The sequence below is a fragment of the Myodes glareolus genome, chromosome 18 (assembly GCF_982192425.1).
Source record: "Myodes glareolus chromosome 18, mMyoGla1.1, whole genome shotgun sequence".
Lineage (NCBI taxonomy): Eukaryota > Metazoa > Chordata > Mammalia > Rodentia > Cricetidae > Myodes > Myodes glareolus.
Window position 1 is genome coordinate 66804080 of NC_142043.1, and position 22328 is coordinate 66826407.

A 22328-nucleotide genomic window follows, 5' to 3' on the forward strand; every position below is an offset into this window, starting at 1 on the left:
TAGAAAAAATGCTGGGGTATTTGGACCCTGAGAAGTACACCAGGGCCAAAGAACCTGCCACATTCCCCAAGCCTCAGCTACAGCCTCACTCCCTAAGGTTCTGCATTTGAACCATCTGGGCAGAACCGGGATTGAGTTCTAAACCTGGTTCCAGGACCCTGGACCATCATGGGCCAAGATGTTACATCCCCAGCCTCTGAGGAGTGTATAGGAAGCCTTATGGAGCCCAGGCACAACCGATGGCCCCCGAGGACAAGGCAGGGCTAGAAATGAACGTCAGTCTTCAGACAGCTCTGGGCCAGCTCAGGTATATTTTATTAGTTTTCTTCCAAAATCTTTCTACAAAACAGGAAAAATTAAAAAACAAAAATCCAACCTGTAGAAGATTTAGGACCCCCTTCCTCAAGGCGGGACTCTCTCTATCTCAACACCCATGACCCCCAGCTGGGAAACAGCAGCTCACAGGGGTGGAGGTGGAGGGTTTCCCACCAAAGCCCCAGCAGCTTCATCCAGCACTAAGATTTTCCACCCAGCAGGCTCCTCCCCTCCTCCCTGCTCTCTCAAGCAGCTCCTGGCTACAGAAGGTCAAGGTAATAGCTGAGGTCCTCCCACCCACACAGGATCAAGGCCAAGGCACAGTCTGGAAAGAACAGGTCTTTCTCTAGGTTGTTGGTTTCTAGGAATGATGCCGGCCCTAACTCCATAAAGTAGAGAGAAACATCCAGAAGGCTTTGGCTTTGGCCACAGCTGCCGTGGGTTAGACTAACAGGTGAGGCTGGGCCGGTGGGACACAGCACAACATTGTCACAGTAGAAGCTGGAATCATCAACATTGCTCAGGTAATACATTATATTTATCATGGATAGTTTAAAAACGGGTTCTCATGCAGCCCAGGCTGCCTGCTAGCTTGCTGTGTCACCAAGGATGATCTGGAACTCCCGAGCCTCCTGCCTCCATCTCCCAAGTACTGGGGTTACAGGTGTCTACCCATACTCGCAACAGTGAGCAAACTGAGGGCCTTGTGCCTGCTGGGTAACTCGTGCCTTCAGCGGACTGACCCTCAGCCCCAGCCTTCGTGGGTCACCGATGTGCTTTCCTATTGCTGTGACAAAACACCATGACAAGGCAGCTTGTCTAAGAACGAGTTGATTTGGGCGAATGGGTGCAGAGGGTTGGGAGCTGTGACGGCCTGGAGTAGGACCAGACGTGACGGCCTGGAGTAGGACCAGACGTGACGGCCTGGAGTAGGACCAGCTAGGCTTAAACTTTAAGCACAAGCAGAGAGCGAACTAGGAGTCTACCTAGCTGGTCCCCGGTGACAGGCCTCCTCCAGTAAGGCATCCTAAGACTTCCTAAACCTATCTAAATAGTGACACCAGCTGGGGACCTGTGGACAGAGAGCCTCAGGTAGGAACCGGCTCAGGAAGATTCAGTCAGACTTGAAAGCCAGTGGCCCTTTTCCCCAAATGGAGAACTGGAGCCGTATCCGGTTGAGAGGCAGTAAAAGGAGAGATGGGCCATCACCTTCAAGCCGTGTTCTTCCAGGAGGAAGGGACACTCAAGACTGGCCCTAATGTTGCAATGTTGCGCCGTACACAGTACTGAAGCACCCGCTGTATGTGGGAACCGCGACGATCCTGGTGTAGGGTTGCCGGTCATGCCGCTGCCTTCCAGCAGGTGGCAGTGACGTGCCTTCAGGGATATCCTTCTAGAATTCTGTCTGGGCAGCAGATTGGGGAACCTCTTTTCCTTTTTTTCAACTAGATTTTACTAGTGACATACAAGGAAGGCAGGCCACAGACAACCCTCAGATGTGCCTCTGCAACCAAGTTAGAACAGTGTACTGGGCTATGGGTGACCTTAGCTGGGGCAGCTGCAGGCTAATAAATGTTGAACAATAATGCCGGAGGGGCCCTGGACACCTGTGGTCAGCCTCAGGGCGGCCAGCCAGGGCAGTGGATGCATGGAGGAGTTTCTTTGTCATATAAGCCTTTTCTCCTTAAATCCAGGACAAGCTAGGTCCTTCTCCACATGTCTCTTACAGACAGGACCCTTAGAGCATCTAGGCGGCAGCAGAAATCCCTCAAAACAACGTCCTTTCCTCTTCCAAAAGCTACCGCCAGGATGGCTCCAAGAGGTGGCCCCATGGGAACTCTCCAGCTTGCTTCCCTTTCCTGGCCCAGACGTGACACCGGCTATGTCAACACCTGTGCTGGAATCTTTCGGTGACTTTTTTGGTTTGTTTGTTTTGAGACAGGCTCTCATTATGCAGCCCTGGCTGAAACTTGCTATGTAGCTCAGGCTGGCCTCAAACTCTGCCTACTTCTGCCTCTGTTTCCTAGATGCTTGGATTGAAGGCGTTCACCCCCACGCCTCTTATCTCCCTTCTTTTTTAACATTGTGGTTCAGTCTTTTGAGATGGGTTTCATGTAGCTCAGGCTGCCCTCAAGCTTGCTATACGGCACTAACATTGAACGTCCACTCTTCCTGCCTCCTCCACCTGATTACAGCTATGTGCTATCCGACTGGGTGTATGTGGTCTTGGGGATGGAGCCCAGAGCCTCGTGCAAGCTAGGCAGGCACTCTGCCAGCTGAGTCGCGTCCCCAGCCCTAACCATACATGATGTTTTGTTTGTTTGCTTCACCTTTGAAGATTTACTTTTTATTTTATGTGTGTTTTGCCTACACGTATATCTGCGTACTACTTGTTTGCCTGGTGACAGCAGAGGCCAGAAGAGGGTGTTAGAATCCCTGGTACCAGTTACAGATGGTTGTGAGCCACCATGTGAACTTTGGGAATTGAACACAGGTCCTCTGGAAGGGTAGTCAGTGCTCTTAACCACTGAACCTTCTTTCTTTCCTTTTCTTTTTCCTTTCTTTTTTCTTTTCTTTTCTTTTTTCTTTCTTTCTTTGTAACAGCCCTGGCTGTCCTGGAACTTACTCAGTAGACCAGGTTGGCCTTGAACTCACAGAGTTTCACCTGCCTCTGCCTCGGAGTGCTGGGACTAAAGGTGTGAGCCACCACCATCCAGATTGAGCCGCAGAGGTTTGTTAAGTGTTCCTTCACCTCAGTTATTTGATCTCCCAGGCCTCCTCTCCTTTCTGAACTCTTTTCCTTTCCTCCTTGTCCCTCCTGGTGCCAGCTCAGACCTGAATATTGGAGTTCATGTCCCCCTTGCTCCCTAAAGTTACACAGACTGTGCCTCAGTTTCCTCTTCCGTAGCTTGAGAAGAATAAGGATCCTCATCTCACAGCGATAAGCAAAAGCCTTCCTCACACCACAGGCTCTCAGGCCATCACTGCTGGTCTTGACAGGTCCTCCAGAACCTTCCAACGGGGACACCAGTGCCTGGTGACATCCCTCTCCTATAGCACCCTTATTTTCTCCCCGCTTCAGTGTTCCCCTGGGAGCCCCCTCCCCATCCCCACACACTTTTCCTTAGTCACTGACCAGGTGCCCTTGCCTGTGCCCTTGGTTCATAGGCAGGCTCAGGGCTGCAGATGAGGCTCATGGGGCCTGAAGGTCAGTTACCCTGCATGCCGCGCTCCCACCCTGCCAGCTGCTGGCCCTGGTGCCTTGATGACCTGAGGCCACCCAGGAGGCAATGCTTTGGCCTTGTGCACAGGTACCCCAGGCAGTGGGCGTGGGTGTGGTTGGGCCAGATCCAGATACTAAATCTTGACTGTCTTCCTACCGCTGTGGCCACAGGGTGGTTCAGACACTCTTCCAGAATGGCCCCAATAGAGCCCCAGGTGGCATTAAAAGCTCCCCAGTCCTCCAGGTCATAGCATGCCATCTGCCCCATCACCTGACTTCAGTAGCTACTGCTCCTGTCTGGGCTCTGCTGTGGGGCCATGAGCTCCTGGGTGAGATCTGACTCAGCCTGAGGCTCCTGGGAGTGGCTACGGTTCCAGTCAGCAGCTGCAGGAAGTGGTCCGCTCGCTCACGCACATGGCATCTACTGAGAGCCAACTGCATGCCAGGCTTTGTAGCATCTAGGCTGTGGCCCAGGCCCTGCCCTGGGAGGACTCGGGAATCTCGCATATAACCACCGTGCATCCTCCAATACGGTACCCATCATGGTTCACATTTGTAGGTGTTCTGAGCATAAAATACATTTAACACAAAGACCAAAACATTTTGTGTTGATTGAATTAATTGGTAGTATTGTACATGTGATTTTGATATATTAGGCTACATAAAATACTTTTGTGGGTTCTGTATAGCCATTGTGGCCCAATGTGTCCTCCTGGGTCCTGGGGTCACAGGCTTGAGCCATCACGCCCAACTGTAGTGAATTATTTTTTAGTCATTAAAAAGGTATCAAATGGGACTGGAGAGATGGCTCAGTGGTTAGGGGTACTTACTGCTTTACAGAGGACCTGGGTTCAGTCACCATGCCTACACAGCAGATCACAAACTCCAGTTCCAGGGGATCTAAGGCCTTTTTCTGGCCTCTGAAGGCACCAAGCACGCAAATGAAGACAGGCATATATGCAGGCAAACATCCATACACATAAAATAAACAAAAAACAGTAATGGTTTGAATGAGAATGGCTTATGTATTGAATTCTTGGTCCCTAGCAGGTGGAACTGTTTGAGAAGGATTAGGGGGTGTAGCCTTCTTGGAGGAGGTACACCACTTGGGGTGGGCTTTGAGGTTTCAAAAGCCCACACCACACCCAGTCAGCTCTCTTTCTGCCTCCTGTTTGTGGCTGAGATGTGAGCTCTCAGCTACTGCTCCAGCACCATGCCTGCCTGCCTGCTGCCGTGCTCCCTATCATGACAGTCATGGACGCTAACCCTCTGGGATTGTAAGCCCACAACAAGCTTTCTTTTAAGAGTTGCCTTGGTCATGGTGCTTTGACCCCCCCACACCACAATAAGTCAGTGTTCCCCACAAGAAGATTCTGAGTGGAGCTGGAACTGTGATGTGTCCCCAGCAGCTCTCTAATTCTCTCACTGATCAGATTGGTGGATGGTGATTCCTAACACGAATAATAAAAACCCAGATATTGGGTTCAACCTGAAGGTCAGAAAAGCTTAGTCAGTAGAACATGGGACTCTTAATCCCAGGGTTATGGGTTCAAGCCCCACATTGGGTGCCATTTGTAGACAGAAGTTTCTGTCCCACCTGGCCCTGCAGCTGTTCAGTCCCAAAGAAACACACAGAGGCTTATATTAATCATAAACTGTTTGACCTATAAGCTCGGGTTTACTATCAACTAGTTCCTACAACTTAAATCAACCCATAATTCTTATCTATGTTTAGCCATGTGACTTGGTACCTTTTCTCAGTGAGGCATTCTCATCTTGCTTCCTTTGTGTCTGGCTGGTGACTGCATCTCTGCCTTTCCTCTTCCCAGAATTCTTTAGTCTGGTTGCTCTGCCCATACTTCCTGCCTGGCTACTGGCCAATCTTTGTTTTATTAAACCAGTACGAGTGACAAATCTTTATAGTGTACAAAAGCAGTATCCCACAGTAGAGGTTGGGGTGGGGTACTGATAGGAAGACTTTCAGGTTAAAGTCTGTCCGTGGGTCTATTTGTCTGTCTCACCCCCCAGCGGGACACAGGACCTCACACTTAGGTAAACAGTCTACTACTAAGCTCAACCCCAAATTCTAAAGTTAAAGGTGGGGACTGAGGAGTCAAGGTCCTGGTACTAGGAAGGTAGCAATAAGGGAAGAAGAGCAAGGAGTTTGGGGGGGCATCAGGACTGGGGTGCCATGGGGAGGCCACTGAGGAATAAAGTTGGTGATAAGAGGGGCCGGGGAGAATGGCAAAGGAGCTCCTGGTCTTCACACTTGAAAACCCAAACAGTCTGCACTGCCATTGTCCCGAGCCTTCCTGACCTGGTGCAGGAGGGAAGCACCAGGAATCTCCCGCAGCAAAAGTCCTTCTGAGTACTTGGCCTCTTATTCCTGTCTGCTTTTCTACCAGCTTAGAAAATCCACAAATCTCAGTCTCAACTGTCATCCCTCCTCTGCCCAAACATCAGTTCTCCTGGGAGAACAGATGGCCTTGTGGTGTTGGCAATGAATTTGGGCTAAAATGTGAATGTCTGATAGAAGGCCTAGAGAACTAGCAATACCCTGACACAAAAATGGAAGAGAAGGTGAACAGAGCCTGAGCTAGCCCTCGATCAGCGGGGTAACACTGGCTTGTTCCTTCCCCTTCTGGGCTCAGTCTCCTCTGTTCCAAGAAATCCTTCTTCCACAGATACACTCAAATTCATTCATTCATTCATTCATTTTAGTTTTTCAAGACAGTATTTCTCTGTGTAGCCCTGGCTATCCCAGAACTCACTCTGTAGACTAAGCTGACCTTGAATTCACAGAGATCTGTCTGCTCTGCCTCCCAAGTGCTGAGACTAGAGGACTGTGACACCTGCCACCTGGCTTACTCAAATTCTTAAGTGACTCAGTTTTCAATAACCAGGCTGAACCCAAAATAATGTGCCTCTTTCCAGTGTTTTCCTGAGATTCAGACTCACACATATGGTTGCTGGGGACCAGGCCATTCTCCCCGATACAGCTGCTACCCCCAGCCTGGAGTCCTGGTGGGATGTGAGCAGAGATGTGCAGGTGGGACCTTCATCCCACATGGCCAGAAAAAGGAAGGAGCCTCAGCCAGCTGCTGCCCCATCTCAGGCCTGAAGGACAAGTGTGCGGCTCTGCTCCAGGGAAGAGGGTAGGGCAGAAAGCCTTTGGGGTCCTTCAGTAAGTACTAGAAGGCTCCAAGGAGTTTGGAAAGCAAGGTGACCTGGGTCTTGAGGGCTTAGGGCTCAGGACTGAGGGCATGCACAGCTGCAGCCTGGTGGGAGCCGCCACTGTAGAAAGCTATAGAAAGATGGTAGAGCTAAGTGTTCACGCTGGGCAGTCCTGGGGACCTGGCGTCCATCCAGGTCACTGCGGCCTGGTTTGTTCATATCCATGAAGTCAGTGTGCTGTACAGGTCACATGTAATTAGAATATTATCAGTGCCACAAGGCCAAGGCTACACCACAGCTAGAGGTGGACGGGATGGGGGATGAGGGGTGGGGTGGGGGTGGGGACATGGGGGGTGAGGAGGTTCTTGTCTGAGGCTCCACTTCATCAGGACACTCTAGGTTGGGTAGCTGCTCTGCCAGTTAGAGCCAGAGAGGTCACTTGATCTGGGCTGAATGAGGCGTGATTCTGAGCATGTGTCTTTCTTTCCCATCACACCTGTTGAAATATCCATGGCATGGGAGTTACTGAGAGCCTGGATCCCTATGACCCTGGAGAGGGATCTCAGGGTAGATGCTGCTCCTCCAATGCCAGGCTGGCAAGCACCCCTTGAACCCCCATCGAGAAGCAACAGGGAAAAGCAAAGAAGGACAGGCTGGACGTTGCCAGAATTCCCAACAGGTTTCTCGTCTTGCTGAGCCCATTCTCATGACAGGTCCTGAAAATGACAGTGTTCTGGGTGGGGTCCCGCTTGGTGGCATTTGGACTTAAGGTGCCCGTTCCATCCCTTGGCGGGGTGCTAAGCAGCCTAGCTGGGTACAGGAACACTGGCCCCTGATGAGCCTCCTCCATGGGGCCCCTGGAGACCGTGGGAGGTGGGCAGGGACTTTCCTCTGAGGTAAACAGTCTAAGTTGTTTTCATCTGGGAACGCGTGATCAGCTTGGGTGCTGGAGAGGATGTGTGAGGTCATGACCGAAGGATGTTTGTTTGGCACGTGGGGCTCAATGTGAGCATCCAGTGGGAGAAGAACCAAAGCCTGGGGCCAGGAGATCTGATATGACCTAGGTCAAGGTGCTTCTGGGCCCCTGGTCTTGGATCTTTTCTGTGTGCCAAGATGGATGGGGAAGAAGGAAGGGCATGGCCTCTAAGTTGATTGACAAGATTTTATTTCCACTAGAGTAAAGTCAGCACTCACTTTAATGGGTGGGGCTGGACTGTTGTGAGATATTTGATTACCAAGATATGTCATTTGTGACTGGTTTAATAAAAAGCTAAAAGGCCAGTAGCTAGACCAGAGGTATAGGTGGGACTTCCGGATAGAGAGAGCTCTGGGAAGAAGACACCAGAGGACATGGAGAGGGAAGAGGAGGTATAAGATGGAAGAAAGGTGAAAAGCCACCAGCAAAAAGTAGATTAACATAAATGGGTTAATTTAAGTTATAAGAGCTCATGGGAGAAATCTAAGCTATAGGCTGAACTTTCATAATTAACAATAAGTCTCAGTAGAGCTGGCAGTACAAAGAGTATGGGAGATGAGGAGGCAAAGGTGAGCAGGTCCAATGAGGACCCAATCAGGTAAAAATGAAAAATTTAGAAATTATTATTATTATTGTTATCACTATATTGTTGGGGGAGGCTGTTTGTTGGTTCCCAGCTGCTCAGCCCCAAAATAATCACACAGAAACCATATTATTTACAACACTGCTTGGCCCATTAGCTCTAGCTTCTTATTGGCTAACACTTATATCTTAATTTAACCCATTTCTATTAATCTGTGTATCGCCACGTGGTTGTGGCTTACAGGCTAAAGTTCTGGCATCTCTAACTCCTCCTTCTTTCTCCCAGCATTCAGTTTAGTTTTCTCCGCCTACCTTATTCCCTGTGCAGGCCCAAGATAGTTTCTTTATTAATCAGCGGTATTCACAGCATACAGAGGGGAATCCCACATCACTATACAGTCCTGGTTGGCCTTAAAGTCACAGAGACCTGCCTGTCTCTGCCTCCTGAGTGTCGGGATTAAAGGCATGTACCACTCCATCCAGCAAAAGGAAGTTTTTAAATTGAGTCTTTTTTGTTTGTTTGTTTGTTTGTTTTGTTTTTCGAGACAGGTTTCTCTGTAGCTTTGGAGCCTGTCCTGGAACAAGCTCTTGTAGACCAGGCTGGCCTCGAACTCACAAAGATCCACCTGCTTCTGCCTCCCATTAAACTGAGTTCTAACAACGGTTCATATTTTCCAGAAGTTAAAACGCTTAACTGAAAAGCTAATAGTCCTGGGTACTTTTGATACAAATCTTACTTTTATTGGGTTAACTTTTATTTTTAACATTGAAGCAATTTTGAAGCAGAATTAGAGTTTCTTAAGAGATCTGAATATAGATTTTTTTTTACTTATGTGCATGTTTGACCTGCATTTGTGTAGCATGTGTATGTAGGAGTCTGTAGAAGCTAAAAGGGGGTGTGGGGTCCTCTAGAACCAGAGTTAGAGGCAACTGTGAGCCTTAATGTGGTGGGCTGGGAACTGAACCCAGGTCTTCCACAGAAGCAGTAACTGGGCTGCTGAGCTGTCTCTCCAGCCTCTTTGTTCTGAGAGTCTCATGTATCCTGGGCTCTTCACACACTGTGCAGCCCAGGACGAACTTGAGCTGACCTGCCCGCCACTTATCTCCCAAGTGCTGGCTTTACAGATGTCGGCACCATGCTTGTCCCTCAGAGCTTCTAGGGGCTGGAGCGAGGACTGTGCTTAAGAGTTAAGGCTCTTCCTCCTTTCCCTTTCTTTTTGAGATGGGCCTTTTGTAGCCCAGGCTGTCCTGGAACTCTCTGAGCAGACCAGGCTAGCCTCAAATTAACAGAGACCCCCCCTGCCTGTGCCGCCTTAAAGGTGTGTGCCACTACACCTGACTCTGGCTGCTCTTGCAGAGGACCCAGACTCAACTGTTTATAACTCCGGGTCCCAGGGAATCTGACACCCACTTCCGGCCTCTAAGGGCACCAGGCACTGCAATGGTGAGCAGGCATACATTCAGACAAAACAGCCATACACTGTGGTGGCTTGAATAGGTATGAATGCTTGGACATAGGGAGTGGCACTGTTAGGAGGTGTGGTCTTTGTGGAGTGGGTGTGGCTTTGTTGGAGAAGGTGTGTCACTTAGGGGGTGGGCTTTGCGGTTTCAGAAGCTCAAGCCACGCCCCGTGTGGCAGTTACTTCCTGATGCCTAGAGATCCAAAGCCCTCAGCTGTCTCTCCAGCATCCTGCCTGTCTGCATGATGTCATGTTTCCCACAATAATGGACTAAACCTTTGAACTGTAACCAGCCCCAATTAAATGTTTTCCTTTATGAGTTGCCATGGTCATGGTGTCTCTTCACAGCAATAAAACCCTAAGACATACACATAAAGATTAAAAATAATTATTTAAAATTATTATTGTGTGCCAGCAAGATGGCTCAGTGAGTACGGGCATTTGCCACCAAGCCTGGCAACCTAAATTCAATCCCTAGGACTCACATGGTGGGAGGAGAACACCGACCCCAGCAAGCTGCCCTGTGCCACCCACCCTAATCACACTTCACACTGCAGAACTCCATGGTCTCTTGGGACATGGTCAGTTCATTTAACTCCCACACGCCACTTAAGGCCTAGGCCTCACAGCCTCTAGGAGTCCTTCCTTCCCCATGAACCCCAATGTTACTGGCCTTTCAGAACATGTTGACTCTTCCCCCCTCAGACCCTTGGCAGGAACGGTGGTACCCACATACCGAGAAGTGATATGGGGAGAGCAGGGAGGAACACAACAGACCCTAGGCTAGCACCAGGGGCCTCCCTTGGCCTCCATGCTGCCAGCCCTGGATATGGAAGAGGTGTCCCTCAGTACTCAGAATAGCATGAAGAACTCAGCTGGTTTCGAGTCAACTCTTAAATATTTAATTCCCATTTATTTAAAGTTCTGTCAGTCTGTGTACACTATTTATATTAAAAACACAGGAAGCTGGGGCTCCTAGCAAAAATATACATTTTAGTTTTGGAGACTTCAGACCCTGAGAGGAGCTGCATCCTCAGCACCAGACCTGGGTAGGGGCGGGGACAGGGCGGCTCAGGGAATGCAGCTCCACCCACAGCCTGTCTCCCCCCGCCCCCCCCCCCGCAGGGACGACCCCAAGACCTGATCAGTGGAGGTGGGGTGGGGAGTGTGCTGGCAGGGATAATCTGGCAATGGAAGGTCACTGCATTGGCAGGAGCATTCTGTCCCCTTTCCAAGTCACTTCCCTCCAGAGCTGTGGTCTAATGGCTAAGGCCCTGGGGACAAAGGACCATCAGACAGGTTCCAGGACACCAGGGCTTGAAGCCCAGGCTTCCACTGCGTTTCTCTGAGAGCCTGGCTGCTGGATCCCCGTGGGTCTGGGCAGGATGGGCCTGGACTCAGCTCTTGGTCTCAGGAGAGCCTGGAGGGGGCTGGGCAGAGGATGGGAGCACCCAGCAAGCTCCATGCCACTTGAAGCAGCAGCTGGGAGCTGGTGACCAGCCAGGCATAAAAGGCGGCCATGGAGCTGCTGGGTGTGTGAATGTGAGAGGGACTGGTCAGAGGAGCCCTGGCGACTCTGCCTGTGAGCTGGCACGACACCTCTGCCCGTTCACACATCACCAACCCTAGGCACGGGGACACAGCTGTCCCCGAGCTACCTTGTGGAGAGCAGGGTAGAGGCCCTGTGGTGACTGAGAGGTGAGCCAGTGCAGTGCCATGGTCACACTGAGGCAGTTGCAGGGGGCAGATGTGCCAGCGTCTCTCGGACAGAGGAAAGGGCAGCTATGGTCCTGTTCCTTGCACTGGGTTCTGCCAGTCTGAATGCAGCTACAGGGTGGAGGCCAGTGGGGTACTGATAAGACAGCCTGCCCCATGTGTTGTCTGGCCTCTAACCCTGAGACCCAAACCTGAGTCCTGGGCATCAGAACTTCAACAGGGGTGTGGGACCCCATCTGGAGGGGGTATCCTCAGGGCAGTGCAAGGGCCATCAGTGGCAATGGCCTAGAACACTGGCAAGAAGAATGGAAGGGGTCAGACTTGGAGTGGGGTGCCTTGGGTTGAGGAGACAGTCTGAGAGAGAAACCTGGCTCCTGGCCCAGGCTCCTTGCCCACTCCCCTCTGCAGGAGGAGCCCTGTGATGGTGACCACAACCTGGGACAGCAGTAAGTCCAGGCCAAGCTTCTAGGAAAGCTGGGCCCAGAGCTTAGTGTTTCTTTGGATGGCTCGGGTCACTGAAGAGGGAGACAGAGGCGAGGCAGGACTGGGCCGGTGCAGGACCTACCGCTCCCGGGGAAAGTGGGTAAAGGCGGAGGTCCTGTTCTGGGCTGATTGTGAGTGTGTACCAACTGCCTCACTGACATGGATCGGACAGACATGGGGACAGGCTGGGAGGAAGAGGATGCTGCAGAAGGCAAGGTGGAGGAGCAGGGGTGCTGGGGAGACATGGGCAGCAGGAGGGAAGGTGGGAGTCTGGGCCACGTGTCTGGAGTGTTGCGAATTGGCTCCAGCTGCCTGGGCTGTGCCCAGTGCTTGTGGGCTGCAGCTCAAAACAGTCCCATAGCTGGGTTCAGTTGGAGCCCGGAGAAGGCCTGGGCTGCAGCCTCAGTACATGTCCTTATAGATTTCCTGGAGCAGGGGATGCAGTAAGGTTTCGCTCTCCGTCTTCTTTAGCCACTGCATCATCTGGGCATGCTCAGTGACCAGCTGCCGTAGGTCGGCCATCTTCTGCAGCAGCTTGGGGAAGAGGTATGGGCTGTCAGGGTGGTTGACTTGCAGGTGGACCTCCAGAGCCCGCAGAATGGTGTCCTGGATGGCCTCCACCTGTGGCACGTTCATGAGGCCTGGCCGGTCTGTGGGAAGATGGGGCAAGAGTGGAGTCTCAGGCCAGGGCAGAGGAACCTGCTAGCCCACTCGGGGATCTCTAGGCCTTGCCCTGTTACTGGCTCCACCCCTAGGTATTCCAGTCCCCGCCCCTGCCTCTCCACCCATCTTCTGTTTCTTTTTTTTTTTTTTAAATATTTATTTATTTATTATGTTTACAATAATCTGTCTGTGTGTATGCCTGAAGGCCAGAAGGGGGCACCAGACCTCATTACAGATGGTTGTGAGCCACCATGTGGTTGCTGGGAATTGAACTCAGGACCTTTGGAAGAGCAGGCAATGCTCTTAACCGCTGAGCCATCTCTCCAGCCCCTCATTTTTTTTTTTTAAAAAGATTTATTTATATATACAGTATTCTTAGTATTCTGCATGTATGCCTGCAGGTCAGAAGAGGGCACCAGATCTCATTACAGATGGTTGTGAGCCACTATGTGGTTGCTGGAAATTGAACTCAGGACATCTGGAAGAGCAAGCAGCGCTCTTAACCACTGAGCCATCTCTCCAGCCCCCCATCTTCTGTTTCTGACCTCTTGTTTTCCTGGTCTGGCAGGGCCAGCTCCTGGCTAGGATACTTGGTACTTGAACTCAGATCCTGTCTGTGGTTCTGAGCTTCAGTGTCCTTGACCCAGGTTGCTGAGAGGACCAAATGAGTTACAGACTAGGATGGCTCTGGCCTGCGGCGAGCTCAGTGCCCCTGTGGGTGAGCAGGCTTACCTGTATGTTATACTGGAGTAGAAAAAAGAAAAAGTAATATAGAAATTTCTCCATCATCCACAAATAACGGCCTTTAACATAATGATGCTCCCCCAGCCCCCCACTAGAGACTGAACTCAGGCCTCCTGCCTGCTAGATGAGCATTCTACCACCGAGCTATAGCCCAGCAAGGTCAGCTTCTCTCTCTGCACCTCTATCTGTTTAACAAGACGCAGCTGGTTCTGCACATGTGGTCTTCCAGTGGGAGCCGTCCCCTCACCTCCACACAGAATGATGGCGGCGATGAAAAGGGCCAGGTCACTGTCATCCAGTTCCAGTGCATTGAACTTGACAGCAAACTCAAACTTGGGCTCGATGATGTCACTGAAGGGCTTGCGGAGGCTGCGCAAGAACTCATGGGTGACAAAGCCACTGCCATTGGCCACCAGCAGCCCATCCTTGTTGACGATGGAGGCCAGCATGGCAAAGATGGCCTCGTGCACACCGTACTTGAGGAGCGTCACCTGGTCGTTGAGGAAGAGGCTGCTGAAGTTGGGGATGCTCTTGGCGAACTCGGTGAGCTCCCGCACGGTCTCCACCGTGGTGCACTGGCAGCGGTAGAAGACATGCACGCTGATCTCCTTGTAGGGTGGCAGCCCGTTCACCAGCTGCTTCCACACCAGGCCCTTCTCCGCCTGCCACAGTGTCTCGATGTCGTGGATGACAAAGGGCTGAAAACCAGGCCCATCAGAAGCCAGGCCTGGGGAAGGGGGAGACCCCGCCCTGTGTCCCCTGAACCCCACCTCAGAGCCCAGGCTGGCCAGTGACACTCACTGCGTTGTGGCTGGACTTGCCGGTGAGGATGCTACGGGCCTTCTTTTTGGTCATGTTGAAGTTTTTCAGGTAGGCGTTGTAGATGTGCTTGGAGAAGGCCTTTAGGTCGGCCAGCTGTGGGTTGTGCTGGCACCCCTCATTGGCCGTCAGCCCTGCCACCAGCTTCCTCTTCTCGGCCTCTGGCATCCGTCCGAAGCGGATGGCTGTGCAGGGGTTGAGGGCTGGTCAAGGGGGAGTTGCAGGCGGGGGCCAGCACCTCTCCTTCCCCTGCTCTCTCAGGGATACAGAGTCATCCTTTGGGGCCCGGGGCCCTCAGAGGCCCCACAGTGAGCAAACAAGCAATGTTGAGGCAGCCCAGGGGCCCAACTCCCTGAGAACCTTTGTTGACTTGGTGGGGGCTGGCACAGTGTGGCAGCTAGAAAGACAGACTCTGGCGACCAGGGCCTGCAGCTAGGCCCCATGTCACCACCTGTCATGTGACTTTGTTCTTTCACCTTCCTTGTGGGTCAGGAAGAGTGGAGAACCTAAAAACTTACTAGAATAATGAGGGGCATTCGCAATAAGCAGTGAGACCCCAGGGCCATGGGCCGGGGCGGTAACTCGGTTGGTACAGTGCTTCCGTGTTAAGTCTGAGGGCCTGAGCCTAGATGTCAGGTGAGAAAGAACTGCGTGTGGGGCCAAGAAAGCGGGATCTTGGGAGCTCCCAGCCAATGAGAGACTGGCTCAGAAAAAAGAGGTGGATGGTCCCAGAGATGTGCTCTGGCCTCCACGCACATGCATGTGCACCGGCACACGCACACAAACACACTCATGATTACAGTCTGAATAATGAAGCAGGCCCTGGCTTCTGTCAGAGAAAGCATGAAGGAAGGGTTCAGTTTGCCCCAGGCTTCCTAGGGCTCCCTGTGACCCCTGCAATGGAACAAGGCCAGGTGATACAGATGAGCCTCAGACACGCTGGAACACACACTTAGGAGAAGCCAGAGAAGGCTTGAAGAAGCCCAGTGTATGTGGTCCAGTGGCTAGCCACCATAGGGAGTAAGCAGAAGGCTTCCCTGGTCTTTGGAAGTCTGAGGCAAGGATGGCTCAGTCTCCTGGGAGTATCTGACCTCTGAGAAATTCCCACCTGGGCCCTGGCAGCTGCCACACATGGCCACTTCCTGGTTCCTGCCCACCCTCAGCCATTACAGACTGAGGAAACCCTGGCCTGGGCTTTGCATGCTCTGTCAGGCTCAAGTGCGGGGAGCAGGTGACCATCCAGGCCTCACAGACTGAGGCCCTCATCTATGCCAGGCGCAAGTGCTTGGGCACTCTCTGGCACATGGGGAGCCCCAAGCTGGGCTGTGCAGGCATCTCTCGCTCACCATTGTGCGACATGCCGAGAGCCAGGCACTTCTGGAAGCGGCAGTACTGGCACTTGTTGCGGTTTTTCTTCTGAATCTTGCAGCTCCGATCACACTTCTCATACTCAAGCTTCATGCGGATTGTCCGTCGGAAGAAACCCTGTGGGACGGAGGATGTAAGGATGTGGAGAACCAAGGATCTGGAGGGCTCAGTGGCAAGTAAGGACACAAAAAAGGCCAAAATCTGGGAGTGGTGGGGATTTAATTTTATTTGCACGAGTGTTCTGACTGCAGGTGCGACTGTTTACCACACGTGTTCAGACCTGTGGAGGCCAGAAGGGGGTGGCTAGATCTCCTGAGATTGGAGTCACAGACACCTACCATGTGGGTCTGGGAACCAAACCAAGAGCAGCCAGTGCCCGCCACTAAAGGTGGCGCTCCAGTCCCAAGGAACTTTTTTTTTTTAAAAGTAAGGAAAAGCATCCTTTAAAAAAAAATTATAAATCTTAAAACGGGGGGGGGCAGGGCTGGAGAGTTGGCTGCTCTTCCAGAGGTTCTGAGTTCAATTCCCAGCAACTACATGGTGGCTCAAAACCATCCATAATGAGTCTGGTACCTTCTTCTGGCCTGCAGGCATACAAACAAGTCTTTAAAAGAAAAAAAAACAATTAAGGGTTAGGTATACTGGCACACAATTTCAATCCCAGCACTCAAGAGGTAGAGGCAGGTGGATCTCTGTTAGTTTGAGGCCAGCCTGGTCTACATGATGAGTTCTAGGACAGCCATCGGCCATCACCATTCTGTTACAAAGAAAAAACCCATCTCTGAAAAAAAAAAAAAAGGAAAAGAAAAAGAAAAAGACATGAGGCACTTGAAGCCAGCTTCAAATATACAAATAGATGCTCATTCCCAGGTCACTCTGTCCAGCCTGCCTTCTGAAGCCCAATACCCAAGGAACACTGGCCACCCACAGAAACCAAGTTGGTGTCTGTTTCAGCTCAGGCCTGAAAGGAACTGAAAAGTTTTGCTGGGGGTAAATTTCCAGGGCCTCATCCGAGGCAGGCAAAACGCTGGGCTCCTCAGTCCGTACCTTGCACCCCTCGCACGCATGGACCCCGTAGTGGAAGCCTGAGGCCTTGTCCCCACACACCCGGCACTCCATGTTGAGGCTGCCGCCGGAGGCCCCATCACAGCCTATCTGCAGCTGGTCCAGCAGGGAGGAAGGAGAGGAATTCTGGGAGAGGTCTGTGGATACAGGATAGAGGGGCCGTAGAACATCAGGTACCACGTCTAAGAAGCAGGTAGAAAGAGGAGCTGCAGCCCAGAGCTCAGCCCCTCTTGCTGGGAAGATGGGCCAAGTCTCCCCAAATGTGTGGCCCACGGCAGGCAAGCGTGTGGCTGCTGCTTACAGCCTCCCTGCCAGGGAGAGGAGTGGGCCTGGTGGGGCTTTGGGGTCAGCAAGCAGCAATCCCAGGTGACCATGGGGTAGCATGTGTCTGTTGGAAACTGGGGAGGGGGGTACAGACCTCCCCCCGGCTGGTCCTGCTTGGGGGGGAGAGTGCAGGTACCCGCCTCGCTCAGTTAGTAAATGCAGAGGTTTGGACTGAGGGTTTAAAACCGGCAGGGATGGGGAGGCCAAGACAGCAACTTCAGGATGAGCGGGCTGTCACATGACTGTCAGAAGCCAGAGTCCCTTCCAGTCGGCTTTGAGACTTAGGGACAAGACAATAGGCTCTGCCTTGGGTCTCAGTCACCTGGTTCCACAGTACTGCCTGTACTCCCCTCATGCCTGCCTTACAGTTGGGGCTCTCTCCTGGAACCGCAGACTAACCTTCAGAGACAGGTGCTGAACCCCCAGAAAAGGGACAGACACTCAACCAAGAGATAGATCCAAGCCACATGACCCATCCAGACTAACGCTCCCAGCCCTCAACCTGCCTCTAACAGGTCCCTCCTCCCCAGGCCTGCTCCTAGGTGTTTGATTGAAAGTGAGACCCCAGCCCTCTAATACCCCTATATATCCAAGGAGTCTGGGACGATTGGAAGCATTACCCCAGTCCCTGGCATCCATCCTAAGCCCCCTCCCCCTGGGAGCTGCCTTGGTCTGGACTCCACCTCCGGAAAGCCCACCAAGCACTGACCCCTCCCACAGGCTATTTAGGCCAATGCTGAGAAAAAGAACACAGGGGTTTTGGGTTTCCACGTGGTCCACTCCTCCTCCCCACGTCGCCATGCTCCTGGTCACTGGGGAGCGCTGCATTTATTAAACATGGGCATTTGGTCTAATTAGGTCTGATTGGAATTATTTGCGTCGCTGGAGGGGTCGTCTTAAGAAATACCTAACACTAGGGCCCCATTCTGGCCACAGTGGGGAGCTCAGACAGCAGAGACACCATGGGAGCTGCCATCTGAGGGAGCTGCGCTTAGGAGGAACATAAGCTCATAAATGGGCCACTGCCCTAATTCCCAATGATTGTTACTGCAAAGGTATAAATGCCCTCTGGCCCTCGGAAGAGGAGAGCAGACCCCTCATCTTCTCTGGCAGGCTGTTCCGGAGGGCAAAGCAACTTTGAGCTTTAGTAGTCTGTCACCATCTGATGGGGGCAGGGGTCTGTGTGTTCATGTGAGGGCTGGGAGGGCAGGGCACACAGAAGCCCAAAGCAGAGAAGGTGTGGGTACCACACTCATATCCTCCACAGCTCCCAGGGAGTCTGTGTTCTCCACACCAGCTCCTTCTCCGTGCGCAGGGCCAGGAGGGTCCTGGCACAGGCTCTTATGGCCCCTCATTCCACTCTATCCTCTGCGGTTCCTGGCTCTGTGTGTGTGTGTGTGTGTGTGTAGGGTGTCTCAAGATCTCCAAAGCCCTGTAAGTAGCCAAGATAATCGGATCCTACTAGCTACCTGGGTACTCAGAGTGAGAGTCCTGGGAAATGGCTGCCTGAGAGAAACAGGCCCAGCTCAGCAGGTGGTGAAAGGATGAGGGCCTGTTTAGCATAACCACAGGCTGTCTGTAACGCTAGAGAAGCAGGACCCCAGCATCCTGTGAGTGGATGTGTATTGGGCAAACGGAAGTGGTGTGGGGGTGGCTTTTCCAAAAACCACGGTGCCATTTCTTCCTGGCTGACCACTTGAGACATCCCACCCCAAAGTATGACACCGGCTCAGGCACCAGGTCCTGCATCCACTCCATGACCTCCTCGGTTGGAGGTGTGGTAGATGGGTGATGATTGGGTGGGTGCTGGGATTCTCGGAGCCCTTTCTTCACAAGGACACTGCCCTGAGCTCCTCAGGCCAAGGCTCCAAGAGGCTAGGCTTGCAGTGTGGGCACCGCCTACCTGCTTGGGTCTTGTCTTTTCTACTTTTTCTTCCCTCTTCCCCTGCCCCTCACTGGGGTTTTGAGACAGGGTCTCTCTGTTTAACAGTCCTGCTGTACTAGAACTCACTCTGTGGATCAGCCTGGCCTCAAACTCAGAGCTCCCTCTGCCTCTGCTGTGCCTTGCTGGGATTAAAGATGTGCACCGCCGCCACCTGACCCTTTCACGGGTTTTTGTTTTTTTTTTTTTTTAGACAGTAGTTCATGTGGCCCAGGCTAGTCTCGGACTCACTAAGTGGCTAAGAATGGCCTTGAGCGTGTGTGTGTGTGTGTGTCTGTCTGTCTGTCTGTCTGTCTGTTAGTCTTTCTCCATCTCTCTACTGTGGTTTCTTTTTTTTTTTCTTCTTGAGACAGGGTTTCTCTGTATAGCCCTGGCTGTCCTTGAATTTGATTTGCAGATCAACCTAGTCTAGAATTCACGGAGATCCTTCTGCCTCTGCCTCCCAAATGCTGGGATTAAAGGCATGTACCACCATACCCTGCTTCCACTGTGTTTTTTTGAGACATGATCTCTCACCAAACCTGGAGCTCACTGCCTGACTGACTGACCAGTGAGCAGAGGGCTCCTCACTGGTAATGTTGTAACCCCTACTGGTAGGATTATAGGTCAGACTAACATGCCCAGATTTTTTAATACATTTATTTTATGTGTATGGCTGTATTTCCTGCATGTATATCTATGTAGCATGTGTACAGTACCTGTAGAATCCAGAAGAGGACATCAGATCCTCTGGAACAGTTACAGACAGTTGTGAGCTGTCATGCGGGTGCTGGGAATCGAATTAGACCTTAACTACTGAGCCATCTCTCTAGCCTCTCAGATAAATATATAAAGACTTATTTATTATGCATACAATGTTCTGCTGGCATGCATGTCTACAAGTCAGGAGAAGGCACCAGATATCATTACAGATGGTTGTGAGCCACCATGTGGTTGCTGGGAATTGAACTCAGGTCCTTTGGTAGAGCAGTCAGTGTCCCTAACTGATGAGTCATCTCTCTAGTCCCCCTCATATTTATACACACACACACACACACACACACACACACACACACACACACATTGTTTTTTTGAGACAGGAGACAGGGTTTCTCTGTCTAATAGTTCTGGCTGTCCTGGAGCTAGCTCTGTAGACCAGGCTGGCCTCAAACTCACAGAGATCCCCCTGCCTCTGTCTCCTGAGTGCTGGGATTAAAGGTGTGCACCACCACCCAACTAATCCTTTCTTCTTTAAGCTGTCTGTGCCAGGTATTCTGTCACAGTGATGAAGAACTAACACTTCTCGGCTTCCCCCGCTGCTCTCAGGAGCTGCCCTTGCTCACCTGACACAGCAACAGCTAGGCCCAGATGGTTGCCCCGGTGCCAGACACTCCTAAGGGCCTGCGCCTACCAGGAGGGATGGGAAAAGAGCTAGCATTACCAGGCCCCCACCCACCAGCCAAGGGTCTTTTGGATTGTTTGTATGTTTGAGACAGGTCTAATTAAGTAGCCCAGGCTAATCCTGAACTCATGGTGCTGCTCCTGCCTTGGCCTCCCAAATGCCACCGTGCCTGGATTGTTTCATTGCATTTCACTGAGGTTGACAATTGGTGGCATTGACAGACGAGGGTACTAAAGCTGGTAGAGGCGTAAGGTCGCACCAGGGTCACCCACTTGCCCTGTGCAGTCAGGGTTGGGACGTCTGCAGGGTGTGTGCTCGCACACTTACTGTGCAGTCAAGGTTGGGACCCACCTTAGGGTGTGTGCTTGCACACTTACTGTGCTCCAGGACCCTACTAGGTACTACTTTATGTACATCTCTTCGTTTCATGTAAAACCTCAAGATAACCCTTCAAGTCAGGCTTTGTGTCCCCTGCACTAAGGTAAGAAAGCCGAGGCTGACATTTAAAAACAGCTGCTGGGTTGGCTTTCCATGCAGACCCGGCTGGGCCACACAGCCAGGCTTCCATTTAAAGGGCAGTCTAGATTTTAATCCCAGCACTCGGAAGGCAGAGGCAGACAGGTTTCTGTGAGTTTGATGCCAGTCTGATCTACGTAGTGAGTTCCAGAATAGGCAGGACTACACAGAGAGACTCTGAATCCAAAAAAGGAAAGAAAGATAAAGACATGATTACCATTAACTCAGGAGATCTGAGGAAGAGTCACTCTTCACAATGTGTGTGGCCCTCACCCCACAGAAGGCTGTAAGAGAATGAATGGAAGAGGGGGCCCCACCTCCACCGCCTCCACACTTGAGCTGCGTCCTGGCGAGTACAGCCTGGCCTGCAGAATCAGGACTGGGTACCTGTAACTGTGTGAGTCAAGTTCTCTCTCACATACACACACACACGTACACACACACACACACACACACACACACACAGAGAACAAAATAAAACAAAAAACACAATGTCTCTCTGGTACCCTGACAAGGGGGTGGCAATGTGGGGGTCGGACTAGAACCATGCAACCCTGGAGCTGCACCCTCCACTGCAGCCCTTGGCATGCTCCTTGTGCCGACAATAGTATTATTATGAAAACAACAGCAAGATCACCACTGAGACAGCATGAAGTCATTCCTCAAACATGTGAACTCAGTGTGAACCCTGGCCCTGGCCCCCCACTGAGTACCAGTCTCCCCATCTTTGAGGGGGAGCTCAGCAAACACACCTATTGACTTATCCCCATGTTCTCCCGGGTGGCAGGTGTTCCTGCACTGCTCGCCCCGGGGCTGCATGCATGCTGTTGTCCAGCAGTGGCCTATGGGCCAGCTTGGCCCCTTACTGTGCGGCCAGCGCCCACCATTGCCCTCACATCAGGCAAGGCCTAAGAGAACCTGAGGCTCAGGTCCTTCTATTTTTTTGTTGTTGGTTTTGTTTTGTTTTGTTTTTGAGACAGGGCTTCTCTGTGAAGCCCTGGCTGTCCTGGAACTCACACTGTAGACCAGGCTGGCCTCGAACTCTGTCTGCCTGTCTCTTGTGGGGATTAAAGGCGTGTGCCACCGCACCCAGCTAACTGGGCGGTTTCTTGATTGTTGTCCCATTTGCCTGGACTTTGGGCTCCTTTGGGCTGGTGTTCAGCCCTGTCCACCACTGCCTGGCTCCTTTGGCAAGCTGCCAGGCCCTAAACACTCACCAAGTGCTGCCAAGGAAAGGAAGCACAGGCAAGCAAAGAGCTGCTTTATCTACCTGCTCCTCCTGTGGGCTGCCATGAAGTAGGAGAGGTGGGTGTGAGCACCAGCTTCCAGGGCCAATCCCCCGCCAACAGGGCCCTGGCCATGGACTTCCTTGTTGCTGTATGCTAGTGTGAAGCCTGCACTGCCTGCCTCACGGGATGGTGACAGGGGCTGGGCCACCTGAGTGTGAGTGAGCACACAGGCAGGGGTTGGAGCCATGCAGTCTTCCCACTGTTTCAGTGTTCCTTCAGGGTCCCTAAACAGCCTCTGAGGCAGAAGCCACAACCTCATGGGGACAAGGCAGGGGACTGGCAGGAAAA

The 22328-nt window shown here is 52.0% G+C and overlaps 1 protein-coding gene across 5 annotated transcripts in view; it reads right to left on the minus strand.

Annotated features, from left to right (window-relative positions):
- Positions 1-10623: 10623 nt before the first annotated feature.
- Positions 10624-22328, minus strand: part of Ppard (peroxisome proliferator activated receptor delta) — a 70825-nt gene continuing 59120 nt past the window's right edge. For all 5 annotated transcript variants that reach the window (XM_085679877.2, XM_048451192.3, XM_048451193.3 and 2 more), the window contains 5 exons: positions 16571-16725; positions 15502-15640; positions 14138-14340; positions 13584-14034; positions 10624-12579 (listed from right to left, as the gene is read on the minus strand). In XM_085679877.2, the coding sequence (XP_085536003.1) occupies positions 12332-12579; positions 13584-14034; positions 14138-14340; positions 15502-15640; positions 16571-16642 (1113 nt within the window). In that variant the 5' untranslated portion in view covers positions 16643-16725 and the 3' untranslated portion in view covers positions 10624-12331. The remainder of the gene's footprint in view (positions 12580-13583; positions 14035-14137; positions 14341-15501; positions 15641-16570; positions 16726-22328) is intronic.